The sequence below is a fragment of the Salvelinus sp. IW2-2015 genome, linkage group LG13 (genome assembly GCF_002910315.2).
Source record: "Salvelinus sp. IW2-2015 linkage group LG13, ASM291031v2, whole genome shotgun sequence".
NCBI classification, from domain to species: Eukaryota; Metazoa; Chordata; class Actinopteri; order Salmoniformes; family Salmonidae; genus Salvelinus; species Salvelinus sp. IW2-2015.
In genome coordinates, this window is record NC_036853.1 from 42207552 (window position 1) to 42222634 (window position 15083).

At 40.6% G+C, this 15083-nt stretch overlaps 2 protein-coding genes across 11 annotated transcripts in view; both read left to right on the forward strand.

The window, feature by feature from the left end:
* The window catches only part of LOC111971506 (serine/threonine-protein kinase BRSK2-like), a 35230-nt gene extending 25172 nt beyond the window's left edge, over window positions 1-10058 (forward strand). For all 8 annotated transcript variants that reach the window (XM_023998307.2, XM_070446285.1, XM_023998308.2 and 5 more), the window contains one exon: window positions 5603-10058. In XM_023998307.2, the coding sequence (XP_023854075.1) occupies window positions 5603-5811 (209 nt within the window). In that variant the 3' untranslated portion in view covers window positions 5812-10058. The remainder of the gene's footprint in view (window positions 1-5602) is intronic.
* Window positions 10059-10204: 146 nt separating this feature from the next.
* Window positions 10205-15083, forward strand: part of LOC111971265 (carnitine O-palmitoyltransferase 1, liver isoform-like) — a 113266-nt gene continuing 108387 nt past the window's right edge. For all 3 annotated transcript variants that reach the window (XR_002878267.2, XR_002878268.2, XM_023998313.2), the window contains exons 1-2: window positions 10205-10530; window positions 14424-14566. The gene's annotated coding sequence lies outside the window, so the exon portion shown is untranslated. The remainder of the gene's footprint in view (window positions 10531-14423; window positions 14567-15083) is intronic.

The following is a 15083-nucleotide window of genomic DNA, read 5'->3' on the forward strand; positions in this document are numbered from 1 at the left end:
GAGAGATCCCACCCTTGCCTTGATTGTCATTTTGCACCCACTCTGTCATATTCACATTGTAACTAACAACAATGTTACCTACACTGTAAATTACAGACTGACCTTTGTAAACACCCATCCAAAAATCTAAACTACAGGTGCCCAGTGCCAGGCCCTCAGACCAATTCTGTTAAATAACCGCACTGATGAATCAGGTGGAGGAAGTAGATAAGTGACACATTCTAGAAAGCATTTTAAGACTCAAAACCCTAGATCTTTGACGCACCCAAATTCTATTCATCTGTGTAACCACAGGTATTATCTCTCCATATAACCACAGGTATCTTACCAATGCATCAATCAGCATGTCAGTCTTGCCCATAAAATATATCCACCAAGAGGTTACAAAGTATCCATTTATGAAAAAATCTCAATTTCACCAACTCGATCCCCTCAAAATGAATTTTCAGGGGCATTCTTATACCTCTATTACACCAGATATCCATCTAAAAATCGCTGTCAATTCTATGCAAATTAGCAAAAATTATCCACAATCCATGTCGTTTAAAGGCCTGTGCCTGGAAAAACAAACAAAACAGCAGCCCATCACTAGGTACTAAAGGATCTCAAGAATCAATAATAGTATAAAACATTTATTTAATGTCAAAAATATTAATTTAAATGATCAGTTATTTATTTTAGATCATTTTGGCATTGTAGCGGAACGAAACAAATCAAGTGGTTTGTAAGATAACAGCTAAGAGCCCAGGATGCAGTTGTGTGTCTGGTATCTGTGTTCTATTCATAGTATTCTGGAAAATCATACTTCATAGGTTTTCTAGGGATTTTTAAAGACATTGGGGTTCTTAGCCAAAGACAGTAGCAGGTATCGGGGGCAACCCCCCCCCCTCGCCACTGTTTGTTTTTTAAAATAAGAATTTCCCAAGGCTAAATGCGATGAATCGTTGCACTTTGAGATGACATAAGAGATTAAACATTGAAGAGAATTACATTGTTCATGATAACTTGCACCTTCCCACCTCCACAGCCAACCACTGACTTACTCAATTACAGTAGCGGACTAGTGGGGTTGGGTCTCTCTTACTCTGAACATATACATCTACAGTGTATTACCAAAACCTCCTACCACTCCAACAACTTCAAGCTCTAGGAACCTGCCCAATGAGCCAAACTAGAATCCCCCACATTACCCAAAAACCCTTGCTGTCTCTCACACCAACCACAAACACAAACACACACACACAACCACCACAACACCCCACCAACACACACCACACAACACCACAAACCACCAACACACAACACCACACACACACCACACCCACACCCACAAACAACCAACCCCACACACACCCACACACACACGCACCGCACGCACACACACACACCACACCACACCACTCTGCTTAAAATTAGGAATCCATAGAGCAGGCTTTAAGTATTTAACAGTTCCAACCTTGTACCAGTCCAACGCTTTCCTCTGCCTCCCCCATTGCTTTCTCTTTCAGTCTCTAGTTTCTTCTATGTGGCTGTCTTCTTTTGTTCTAACCCTTTCTTCTTCTGGTCTTGGTCCTTTGTAAAAAAGATTGTAAAAGTTAAACATTGTTGTAAAAGTAATTTTCACAGAATATATATATTCACCTCACCTGCCACAGCTTTGTAAGCGCTTGGTTTTTACTTTGTCTCCAACTGTTTATATTTTCATTTGTTATAATTTGTGCAAATTAAACTAAAATAGGAATTCGATGAGAGCAGGTTAAAAATCGGATAACAGTCCACCTCTGGCTCAACCTAACTCTGTTTCTTTCCCATCTTGCCCTTACTTCTGTGGACTTTCTCTGTGTCTGTCTGTGCTTGGTCTCAGGTTACCTGGTTACTGTCTCCTTTGGTCTATTCTTTGGCCTTTCTTCTTGGTAATCTATTGCTGTGTTTTTTTATTTAGTTATTATTATATTATTTTAACCTTCAATTTAAAAAACTGGGAGTCCAATTTCAGAACAAATTTTCTTATTTGTAGAATGTCGGCCTCGGCCAACCAGACCCACCACTAGCCATTTGTGCCACCACCTATGGTACAAACTCCAACAAGCGGGATGGGAGTACCGATTTTCAGCCCCCTTGGGAGATTCCCAAATACCATGGTTACTGTTAAGTGAAACCTCTCTTGCACTGAAATCAGTGCCTTTGAACGCTGTGCGCCACTCGGAGCCGAGATTTGTGTGTCTCTCTTCCATCATATCTACTTTTCAGTTGCGACGAAATCTGTGTTTGTTCTGGTTTTATCTTCTCTCAATCATTATTCAGTGCTGGTTTCTGGTCTTTCTGGTTGTCTCTTTAGTTGCAAAATCCAAAATGGTCAAGGGGATACTTGCGATACTTAGCCTAACTTGTTCTGAAGCCTTGCGGGGCACCTAGATTAAACATCCAGTCCCTACCCAGTTGCCCCCTGCCTGCCTCGCTGTTCTAAAGGGCTCCACTTTGGCCACTTGCTGTCTTCTTTGTTTCTCTATCCTTGGCTCATCTGCCCAATGTAGCAAGGGTTAAAGTGCATCATGTTATTCAGTTTTAAAATGACTGTACTGACACGACCAGGGCAAGGCAAGCTGTTAAAGAAATGCAAAAGTGTCGCACAAACATTACAGATAAGAATCTACATAGGGCCCCTAGTCATATACTGATATTAAGGGAAACTATGAGCCCCAACCAAAATTACCTGTGGGGAAAATAGCAAGGGCGAGCAAACATGGCTTGAGCCAATAACAAGGATGGTAGGATAGTGATTCATTTAATTTAGTCATTCTACCAGCTGATGTGAAGAATTTTTATATGTAAATAACATGGTGAAGGACACATACCTTAAGGGCACATTATTTCAATATTTTCGTAATTCACCTTATTCAGAGGCCGATTCATTGAAATGTTGCGTTTTTTATCGGGTTTTTAAACAATCAAATCACCGACGTCGCTTGAATTATTTTAATTCCGCTTAGCTAGATGTTTTTTCTTCCTTGTGAGCTCAATGTGCGAGTTTCTCTAGAGCTAAAATCATGATCAGCCAATGTGCAAATGTGTAGGAGTTGTAGTTTCCAACAGGCCAATATTCAATATAGTTACACAGAAAATGTAGTAAATAACTAAATGACCATAATCCATTAATTGCCTACTTGTACAGTCGATGGGTATAATGAAGAAAGCAAAAATGCTCAAGATTTGTTCCCTTTCCTCTCTGGGATGTGGGGCAGACATGGAGAGGGAGAGAGAGAGACAGAAGAAAGCACGATCAAAAAGGAAGAGCAGCAGTTGCCTTCGGAAGGTATCTTCCAACTGAAAATACATGATCTAACCTAAGTGATTGATAGTTGGTTATTCAGCAGTTATAAAAAGTATGCCTTATTTACCGTTTGAAGAACTAGTTAAAATAGTGATTTTGTTTCATACAGCATATGGCAGCAGCTCTTATAGAGATGAGATGAATGAAATCAAAAGTCATCAAAATAAAACACATTAATATGAGTTGGATAAAAATTCAAACCTGCACAAATCAACAGCCTGATAACTCTATAGCGAATTGAGATGTTGTCGCGCTGCATGAGGCACATCTGGTAAACGACGCCGTTTTTTTGATACCATCCCTAACTTTTTTCAAGGTATTGTGACCAACAGATGCCATATCTGGTATATTCAAAGTCATGTGCAAGTATCTGTGACTGTGAAGTAAAAACCGTAGGGCAAATTAATTTCAATACCTCTTATGTATTTGACAAAGTGAACAAAAACAAAAGATAGGGGGTGCCACTGATGATGTCTTTACACATCGGTTAGCGGTAGTAGATTGATTTTCGCGGTGCAAGGAATGTTTAGGAAGTTCTCATCTATAAAAAGCCTAAACCAAAACACATTGAAAGCCACCCAACCAGTTGAAAAGCAAGTCCAATATTTAAGGCTGCTAATACAGTCTGAGATTCATATTGAGATACTGCCTTCTCCTGTCCTTACTGGCATCAACAGTGAGTTGATAGCTTCATTATTTTTGTGTGGTCTGTTCCTTCCTCTCCTGGGAATGAGTGTGCACGCGGTTTCAATGTTTTCTCTCTGTCATCCTTAAGTCAAAGTCTCTTTCCTTGTTTCTTGAAATGAGCTTTTCCACCTCACCTCCCTCTGCTCTTAACATAACAAGTCAGTTTAGGTGTATAGGCCTTTTCAAAAGCCGCATCATTCAGTGTCCCATGTCGGCCATATTGGGAATGTAGGGAGGAGGAGGGAGGGTTGGTTGTTTTCTGTAGAAACAATAATGGATGTGGAGTGCTTGGTTCAGTCCTCCTGGAATAAACAACTGATGAAGGTAACTTCCTATGAACTACATCTTCTTCATCTTCCATTGGACTGAAGTGAACTGAGCTCATCATTCAGAGGATCTGCTGAGGTTCCATTCATAGTATTACTCTAATGATTCTAGTTGTATCGTTCCATTATCTTTTTGAAATCTCTACATATTCCAGATGTCAGTTGTAGTGGGGCGTTGAGACTTTCTTCCATCCTTGTCTTATTTTTCTTCAACTTGGGTGATATCTGTAGAGATATCTGTTGCTTAATGCTCTTTAAAGGCAAGATGGTTTTCATAAGTTTGTTTCAATTGCATTTTAGGAATCATACAATTGTGGTGCTTAGTTATAGAGAAAAACAGATATTTGTCTTTATTTTGTTCAAATAGCTGTATTGCATCTTTGGAGCTACTTGGATGTAAAGATGCATTTGGACGCTTCATTCTGATTTTGATGCAGTCTTCCTCATCATTACTTAAATTCTACCATGTTTCTGTTCTCGTAACTTATCGTTAATGAGAATCCAGTGAAAGGACCCAACCTGTTTCCTTGATATCCACTGAATTGACTTGACCCGTAATATTTCACTCTCACTGACCCAAAAAGCGATGTTAAATAAAACTTAAAAGTGGATCCCAGTCAACTGGGAAACACTGTTATAATTGTTGATATTATTTCGGAATTTCCACAATGGTTTTCATCTTATTGTTGTAGACCGGATAACTTACCAAAAAAATATCAATTTAGCCTTTAACCATTCAGAGCCTGCCATTCCCATATAAGTCTGCCCGCTTATTTTACTGGCTACATATTGTTGTTGACAGCTGCATGATGTGTTGTACTTCAAACATACAATTAGACATTTTTCTGATCTTGGCTCTGTTCTGAAGCAAATCTGAGTGACACTGCGTTTTCCTCTCGTCCGCTCTTTTCTTCTTCTATCTTGGTGGCCAACTATCTTGTTGGCCCGTTTCAGGTTGAAGCAGTGTTGTTGTTATGATGATTGTTGGTCAGGTGGTTTGGTAGATGTGACGGTGGTAGTGGTGATGGTGTAGTCTGAAGGGGTTTGTCTTTGTTGTCCTCTAGTGTCATCTCTCTCTATCTGCCCTATCCTGTTGATGTCTTTTCCAGAATGTTCCCTCAGGGCTGGGACTGTGTCCCGTTGGAGGAAAGGAGTCTGGTCTGTCTTTGCCCGAGCCCTCCTCTGAATCTCACACACACACACTATTTATATCTCTGTCTTCATCAAACTCATGTTTTTTAAATATTTTTCTCCCCAGATGAGAAGAATGGGCAGCTGACCTCGCGTCCGCCCAGCACCCCGACCCGGCAAAACTCCCGACGTTCGGAAGGAGGCGGGGACCGGGGCGAGAAGTGTGAGCGTGGTGACGCAGGGATAGGGGGCAGTGGGAGTGTGCTTCAGAGGAGGGGCTCGGGCAAAGACAAGACCAGACTCCTTTCCTCCAACGGGACACAGTCCCAGCCCTGAGGGAACATTCTGGAAACAGACATCAACAGGATAGGGCAGATAGAGAGAGATGACACTAGAGGACAACAAAGACAAACCCCTTCAGACTACCACCATCACCACTACCACCGTCACATCTACCAAACCACCTGACCAACAATCATCATAACAAACCACTGCTTCAACCTGAAACGGGCCCAACAAGATAGTTGGCCACCAAGATAGAAGAAAGAAAAGAGCGGACGAGAGGAAAACGCAGTGTCACTCAGATTTGCTTCAGAACAGAAGCCAAGATCAGAAAAATGTCTAATTGTATGTTTGAAGTACAACACATCATGCAGCTGTCAACAACAATATGTAGCCAGTAAAATAAGCGGGCAGACTTATATGGGGAATGGCAGGCTCTGAATGGTTAAAGGCTAAATTGATATTTTTTTGGTAAGTTATCCGGTCTACAACCAATAAGATGAAAACCATTGTGGAAATTCCGAAATAATATCAACAATTATAACAGTGTTTCCCAGTTGACTGGGATCCACTTTTAAGTTTTATTTAACATCGCTTTTTGGGTCAGTGAGAGTGAAATATTACGGGTCAAGTCAATTCAGTGGATATCAAGGAAACAGGTTGGGTCCTTTCACTGGATTCTCATTAACGATAAGTTACGAGAACAGAAACATGGTAGAATTTAAGATAATGATGAGGAAGACTGCATCAAAATCAGAATGAAGCGTCCAAATGCATCTTTACATCCAAGTAGCTCCAAAGATGTCAATACAGCTATTTGAACAAAATAAAGACAAATATCTGTTTTTCTCTATAACTAAGCACCACAATTGTATGATTCCTAAAATGCAATTGAAACAAACTTATGAAAACCATCTTGCCTTTAAATGAGCATTAAGCAACAGATATCTCTACAGATATCACCCAAGTTGAAGAAAAATAAGACAAGGCATGGAAGAAAGTCTCAACGCCCCCACTACAACTGACATCTGGAATATGTAGAGATTTCAAAAAGATAATGGAACGATACAACTAGAATCATTAGAGTAATACTATGAATGGAACCCTCAGCAGATCCTCTGAATGATGAGCTCAGTTCACTTCAGTCCAATGGAAGATGAAGAAGATGTAGTTCATAGGAAGTTACCTTCATCAGTTGTTTATTCCAGGAGGACTGAACCAAGCACTCCACATCCATTATTGTTTTCTACAGAAAACAACCAACCCTCCCTCCTCCCTCCCTTACATTCCCAATATGGCCGACATGGGACACTGAATGATGCGGCTTTTGAAAAGGCCCTATACACCTAAACTGACTTGTTATGTTAAGAGAGCAGAGGGAGGTGAGGTGGAAAAGCTCATTTCAAGAAACAAGGAAAGAGACTTTGACTTAAGGATGACAGAGAGAAAAACATTGAAACCGCTGCACACTCATTCCCAGGAGAGGAAAGGAACAGACCACACAAAAATAATGAAATCCATTTCGTTTTTTTTATCCTTTCTGGTTTTGTTTATGTGATTTGAGCACAAATGAGTTCGATGTTTGCCGCCAACAAAATGGAGATAAAGCTAACCAAGTGAATGTCAAAAACAAACACTATTGTGACAGTATTTATTTTATTTATGTCATAGATTTATTTAATATTTATTTATGTATTTATTTGTTGATTTATATATTGCAAAGGGAAGATGCTGACAGAAATATAGGGGAAAGTTCTGTTGGAATATTGGAACAGCATTGAAACTGACAAAATGGCTGCTGTAGTTGAAACCAGATTGAACCCTCTTTTCCAGAGCGAGACAGAAAACAACCCCTTGTCCATTCATACCACAATGTTTTAGAAACCAATGCTGCAAAAATCCTTCCAGCTTATTTAGTGTTTTTATTTTATTTGTCTTTGTTTGGTATAATGAAGATTTCCCATTTTAAAGCAACAAAACAAAACAAAGTTTAAGAAATGAACCATGGATAGATTTGATGCTTTGGGGAATTTCTGGGATGGCAAAATTATGAAAATCTTCCATGAAGTAAATCATTTTTTTTCTCATAGACACTTGAAAAAGCAGAGGAGAGCAGGAAAGAGTGGGGGTAGTAATCTCTAATTCCTTCTCTGTCATATTCTGCTAGAATGTTGTGACTTAAGCGTACAAAGATATGGACACACCACATAAAACACTGACTGAGGGCCCAACACCACGTGCAGAACACAAGCAGTATTCACATACACACGGACCCTCCTGTTCTTTCAGAGAAATAAAAACTATTATAAATTGGACCTTAAACTTTGAATGCACTGTCCTAAAAGACACAAAACAAATAAAGTGGTTTCCCCCTACCATCCCTTCGCCCTTGGCCACTGCCATGCCCCCCCAACCCCTTCATTACGACCCTCCTCATACCCCTTGCACAGAGCACCAAAAGAAAACACAGGTTTCGTTCTAGTCGCTCCACTAGTCCCTCGTCGTCAGTCGACACCTTGTTGTTTCATGCCACTGCCATTTAAGCCCCTATTATCAGTCTCACCCTGCCTCACCATTCCTTGGCTGTGACCACAGCACAGTAACTAAGACTCACCGCTGCACGTTATACCACGTCCCCATCAGCTGTCATCACACTTCATATCAGTCGGAGTCAACACACTGCTACCGTAGCACACAACTGCTTGTACAGCAAACAGGGCGATTCTGTAGCCAGGAGACTTAGAACTGTAGGTTATTGTAACTCTTTATTTATCATACTCTGTCTATAACGGCTGTACTGTATACTTAATTGGTGTGAATCGGCCATTTACCATGAAATACGAAAAGAGTGGGAGGCAGTCTTCCTCGATTTCCTTACCTGGGGCTCGTCTCGCTCCCCTTCCACACAGCAAAGAACATGATTATAGCTTGTTGACTTTAGTAGCTCACCTCTCATTGTAGCTCACACCCTTCACTCAAGGGCTTTTGGCAGGAATCATGTACCCATTTTCCTACTATCGTGTCGAACCGTACTGTGCTGTCTTGGATATTTTCCTTTCACATTGTCCTTTCCAGCATGGTTCCAGGAACTATTGTGAATGTGTAACCAGGCTAGCCGAGCTAGTCTCCAATGAAATGCTGCATGACACTACTCGAAAGCAATGTGGCCCCGTAGGTGATGATGACAGTGAATGTTTTTTTTACTGCATTAATATAGGTGGCTTATGAATCCAGCACCGTCCTGCACAGAATAGTAGTAGTAAGAGTTTGCATAGCCAGGAATTAGTTTGAGCGCCTTAAGATGATGCGTACGGAGGGAGGTACATGTCTGTTATATTTGCTCGACCTGTCAGTGTGTGTGTCCGGTGTCTGTGTGAGATTGTATGTGCACGACCTCTCAGAGCCCTCATCCTCCCCCCCGCCACATTCTAGGTCAGAGGTCAGGGTCATTTGAATGGGAGATAGATGTGACACAAGACCCACGACCCCACAGTCTTTCATTTTCCATTACCCTGTGCTAAAAAACAGAGTTAGTGAGAGACCGTGTTACCCTTACCTTTTGTATAGGTGGGGTAGGCCTCTCCCTGCCCAGCTCTGTTGCTTCACGTTTTAAAAGAGTTTGACTTCTATTGGTTTCAATTGGTGTTGTTGAGGCCAGAGGGCCTGGACGTTGCTGTTACTGAGAGCTTTGACACCCCGCCTTGCCTCGCCTGAAAACAAAAACTAGGGGAAATGCTGGCTGGAGACACAACTAGAGCGAAACCCTTAGACATTCTGTGTAAATAACCGTTCAAAGTAAACGATGGGATGAGGGGAGATGTTTCAACCCCATTGTGGGTGAATCTTACTGCGACAAGGCCGCTTCTCTCGCCAACCACCCCAACTCCCTCCTTGCCCCCTTCCTACACCCTCATTATCTCTTCTTAAACCCCCCCACCCTCTCATCCAGATGAAAATACCTCAACCCAACCCCATCCTTATATAATCACACCCCTCCCCATGTCTCTGTCCATTGTATACAGTAAGTATGAAACCATATCTTGATTCTTTATTCACACTGTACTCACAATATGATTATTGTCATCATTATTGATCATTCCAAGATTGTAAAACTGTAATCCCCCCCCTTCATACACAGTAGAACAAAACAATTCTTAAATATTTAAAACAGTAATGTGGGGGGGAAACAACATGATGAGGATGATTATATAAGAAATGTCTGTATTATATAAAAAAATTAAAGTGCACTATTATGATTATTATTGCCTGTGATAAATAAAGAACAATAAACTACATCAGAAGTTAAGAAACGGTGCCTCAATTCCTACTGTTCTATTAATTAGGATTACTGACCATAAATTGTGATCAAACATCATCTGCATTTTGTTATGGTTGAACAGAATAATTTTCTTTAGCAAAAATAGTATTTAAAAAAAATACATGTAATATCGCCAAATGTCGACTACACCGTGTAGCAACACGACAGCTCCCGGGTCTGTTTTTTGGATGTGTAAAGAGATTGATAATTTACTGTATTGACTCTATTGGTAAATGCGCTCGCAAAGGGTGTTTACCGCGTGCCATGTGACAAAAAAGAGGCGGGGTTGTGAGTTAAGTCATCCATGTATGTGGCTCTCTGGCGCCGCTGCCCACCTACTCCAGTCTGTTTTCACTGGAAGTGAGAGGAGTGGTTGAAGGAAAAAAAGAGATTCGGTGTTTGACTAACTTCTTATTTGGTGTGCTTTTACGACAAGATATTTCAGGATTAAACAGGTATTTCTATCAAATTTGTTGCTTCTCGTTGTGGTTTTCCTTGGGCGTGGTTTTCAGTGTTCAGTGCGCTTGGATACATGTTTTCCCATACACACATTTCATTGCTGCACCAGCAGCTGTGGTTTTGTTGGCTTTTGTGTGTAGCGAGCGATGGATGTGCGATATTGAATAACCCACCATTCGTTCTAGGGACGCGGACCATCCGTTACAAAAAAATTAAAGGATAACTGTAATCCGTTACATTACCAGCAAAAAAAATATTGTAATCAGATTACATGTACTTTTGAAAAACTAGATTACTTTTAATTTCAGAAAGGATGTTTGTTCCACCTGGGCGAGTCTGACCACAAATCAGAGACCACTTTGAAACACAGCAAATGTGTTTGATGGATCGTAGGAATAGGCTTTTGTAGGCTACAGTCCATGTAAATCACAGTGCTGCTCTCATTTAGCTATTTGCACCTTACGGATTGTGGTAATTGTGGATGGCTGTTCACACATCTAAATGTGTATTTGAATCCAGTAATGGTTGAATTCAAGAAATGTATTAAGCTGCCTATCAATCATTGTTTTTGAAACCATTTTAACAATTACATTTACTTTTGATACTTAACTATATTTAAGGCCAAATACTTTTTGACTTTTACTCAAGTAGTATTGTACTGGGTGACTTTCACTTGAATCATTTTCTATTAAGGTATCTTTACTTTTACTCAAGTATGACAATTGGATATTTTTTCCACCACTGTTTGCAACAAGTTGTTTTTTGGCTAAAACATAATACTTCCCTAGTTTGTAGGAATGTTGCATAAATTTAGACTATTGGCTACAAGTAGGCTAGGGCCTAAGTAGGACTGTAGTTTTCCTATAGACACCTCATAACAACTGAAAGGTGTTGCTGATAGGCCAACACACAGGTAGGAAGTGGATGGGCAACTGTTTAGCCCAAAATGTTAAAATAATTATTCCCTTTGCTTGAATTTCTTGCACAATTCATGTCACTGCAATCAGATATAGGTGGAGAAAGTAGGCCTATCCTTTATATTCTGTATAATACAGACCTACACACAGTTAATTGATTGAATGTATTATCAATTAACGTGCAGTATAAACAACTCTATGCGCGCACACCACATGTTCCCGCAGTTTTGGAGTCTGCGCATTGTGAATGGAATATTTTTAACATTGGAGAGATGTCTTTCTTTTATCCCGATGATCACGCCAAACCTGTTTACCACATAGTAGTTCATTTCCAAGATGCCTGTTTGCAGGCTACTGAGTGCAAAGGTTATTTGTAAACTTGAAACTTGTTTCACCACCTTGCCAGGAAAAGTAGCCTACTTTATAGTTGTATTTCCATAGTTTCATTTAGTGCTGTTTACAATGTAAGGCTTCCAAGACCCCACCTAGAGAGCTATAGCTGGGGGGCTATACACACAGTATTGAACCAGTGTTCTCTGAAACTATTCCCAATTATTTTGCAAATGTAGATTAATAACGCAGCAACTCATCTGGATTGTTTGCACACTGTAGAATTCAATGTTTGAACCTGTTCAGGCTTTTTGGATGCAGGGCAGGCATGTAGACTTTCACTTGCAGAGAGGAGATGGAGTCTTTCACTTGAGAGGAGCGGGAGGCATGGCAGCTGTCTTCCCCTAAGCATGGAAGATTCTTATGCTAAATAACAATCCTCTCCTTCATTGTCACAGTACCTCGTGTTGTTATTCTCTGTACTTGTGTGTCACATGCAAATTTTTTATGCATTTAATCTGTGTGTGTGCACACCTCCACATTTTGTGTGTGTGCATGGATTCTTTGTAATTTACTAGATTAAACACCCACTCCCTCATTCCTCTCAATCTCTCTCGCGCGCTCACTCTCTCTCTCTTGCTCTTCTTTCTTTCTCTCGTCCCTCTTACTTCCTCTCTTCTCTCGCTCTTCTTACTGTCTCTTTCTCTCTGGTTGTGACAGAGACAGATGGGAAGAGAGAGATGCAAACCCCATCAGAAGGGCAAAATATGCATTCCAACACACACATTCGAAAACACACACATTCTCTCTCGTGCAGTTTGAGCTACTTACGTTGCAAGCTAGCTCAGTGCTGCCCTCTCTCATTGAGTAGCTCAAGTTGAAGGCCGACAAATTATATTTATAATTCCTTCTGTGTGCTATTTTAAATGTGGGTGTATGAGTGAACTGTCAAATCCTGTGTGTACATGGCAGGGATGTGTGTGTCGGTGTGTCGCTATTACAACTGGAATCGGTTTAGTTATGTTGGTATGATGTGAACTGTCACACAACAGTGGCAAGCTGTACCAGTGAACTTTACCCCTGTTGTGTGTGTGTGCATCTTTTTTTCACGGCACAGTTACAGTATAGGCTACACTTATAGCTTTGACATTTGCAAATGATCCATTTCAACCATGTAAGGAATGACAGAGACTATAACTGCACAGACAGGTAGTCATTGACAGAAGTCATGTAGACTTACCTAGGCTATTTATGTAGATCTGAAAGTATTGGTAATAGACTAATACAGTGGCACATTGTCGTTTACCAAAACTTAATTCAATCAGAGAGCACTTGATTGGACATGCCAATGTTTTTTCTTTCTCTTCTATATAGGCTTTGACGATACCACTATCACAATCTTTTTTACATGGCAAAAATGAAAACATGAAGCAGGCCAAACTATTTGGTCATTTAATAACCTACTGTATGTAGAGTATTGTGTGCTATAGCTTGTAAAATAAATACATGTGACTCTGGATGACAACATAATGTTTGTTTCCAACATTAGGGCTGTTTTCCTAAAGAAGTTAAATCCGCTTTGTTTTTTGTTTCCTTGCCACAAGACTAACAAGTATCGCGATACAGGTATTGTCCCAGCCCTATTGGATAGGTATTCGTATTATGGTTGAAATGTCACAGACATCTGTGGAACGTTATTGTCAGGGATTATCAGTGGTAGGCCCATAGACTGTAAAAAGAATGGATGGAGCCATTGATGATGTCACCCCATTGTTTCCTATGTGCAGTCTCAGTGGCGCATTTGAACATCAACATGTGTAGTTTTAGCCTGTCACCATCTTGCTTCATGGAGGAGTTTTTGGAAATGTTGCATGTGCAGTTTGAGCTACTCCAGGAAGTTATGTTGCAGGCTAGCTCAGTGAGTACCTCAAGTTGTACTGCAGGCTGCAAATTAATGTTATACTTCTGTGTGCAATATATATATTTTTTTTAATCAGTTCAAAGATATACTTCTGGTGAAATAGAAGCAAGTATTGGTACAATGATTGTGTTATGATTTTTTTTCTTCTTCACATATATATATCCACAAATATTGACCACTAAGACCGCCATACTCCCATTGACTATAATGGGGAATCCTGCTTTGTAAAAACATTATCTGCAGTACCCCGGTCGGCCTTGAACTTGAAGATGTAGACCAGGGCTCTCCTACCTTGTTCCTGGCAAGCTTCCCTCCTTTAGGTTTTTGCTCCAACCCCTGTTGTAATTAACCGGATTCAACCTATCAACCAGCTAATTATTAGAATCAGGTGCGCTAGATTAGTGTTTGAGTGAAAACCTAGAGGACAGTATATCTCCAGGAACAGGATTGGAGAGCCCTGAGGTAGTCCATCAGTAGAATATTTTATGCAACTGTATGGTCCTGTTTCTATAGTGATGGTACTGTAGTTCTAACTGTAATTTCCTGTTTTTAATAGATGATTGTATGTGACTCTGGTCCTGTTTCCATAGCGATGGCAGAAGCCCACCAGGTGGTGGCATGTGTGACTAGTCTGTGACTCTAGACTACTAGTAGAGTGAAATATGTGAATGTGACTAAGTAGAGCAGGTTATTGTATGTAACTCTGGTCCTGTTTCCATAGAGATGGTGGAGGCCCACCAGGCAGTGGCGTTCCAGTTCACCATCACCCCTGAGGGGATTGGCCTGCGCCTTTCCTACCAGGCCCTGTCCCAGATCTACCTCTCTGGCCGGGGCTCCGGGAAGAAGAGAATCAGCCGCATGAGGGTAAGGAGGGTGAGGGAGGTTGTGGGATGTGTGTGTGATAATAATGGTGCCGAGACAACTTTGCAGTATTTTTGCGTGTGTTATTTCTTACATTATTTGCTCAGAACGTATCTTGCATTATTACCTAACAACCACTTTACAACAGGTGTATAGCCTGACTGGCTGGCATGAAAATGAACCATGGAAAAAGCGTCCTCCATTTGCTATTTAAGTGCATAGATTCCATTTTCCCCCCTGGCCCTGTGCAGAGATAGGTGCATGGAATTGGCTCATTCTAAATCAAAACTAATTTCACACATATCAAATCAAATCAAATCAAATTTTATTAGTCACATACACATGGTTAGCAGATGTTAATGCGAGTGTAGCGAAATGCTTGTGCTTCTAGAATACATGGTTAGCAGATGTTAATGCGAGTGTAGCGAAATGCTTGTGCTTCTAGTTCCGACAATGCAGTAATAACCAACAAGTAATCTAACCTAACAATTCCACAACTACTACCTTATACACACACAAC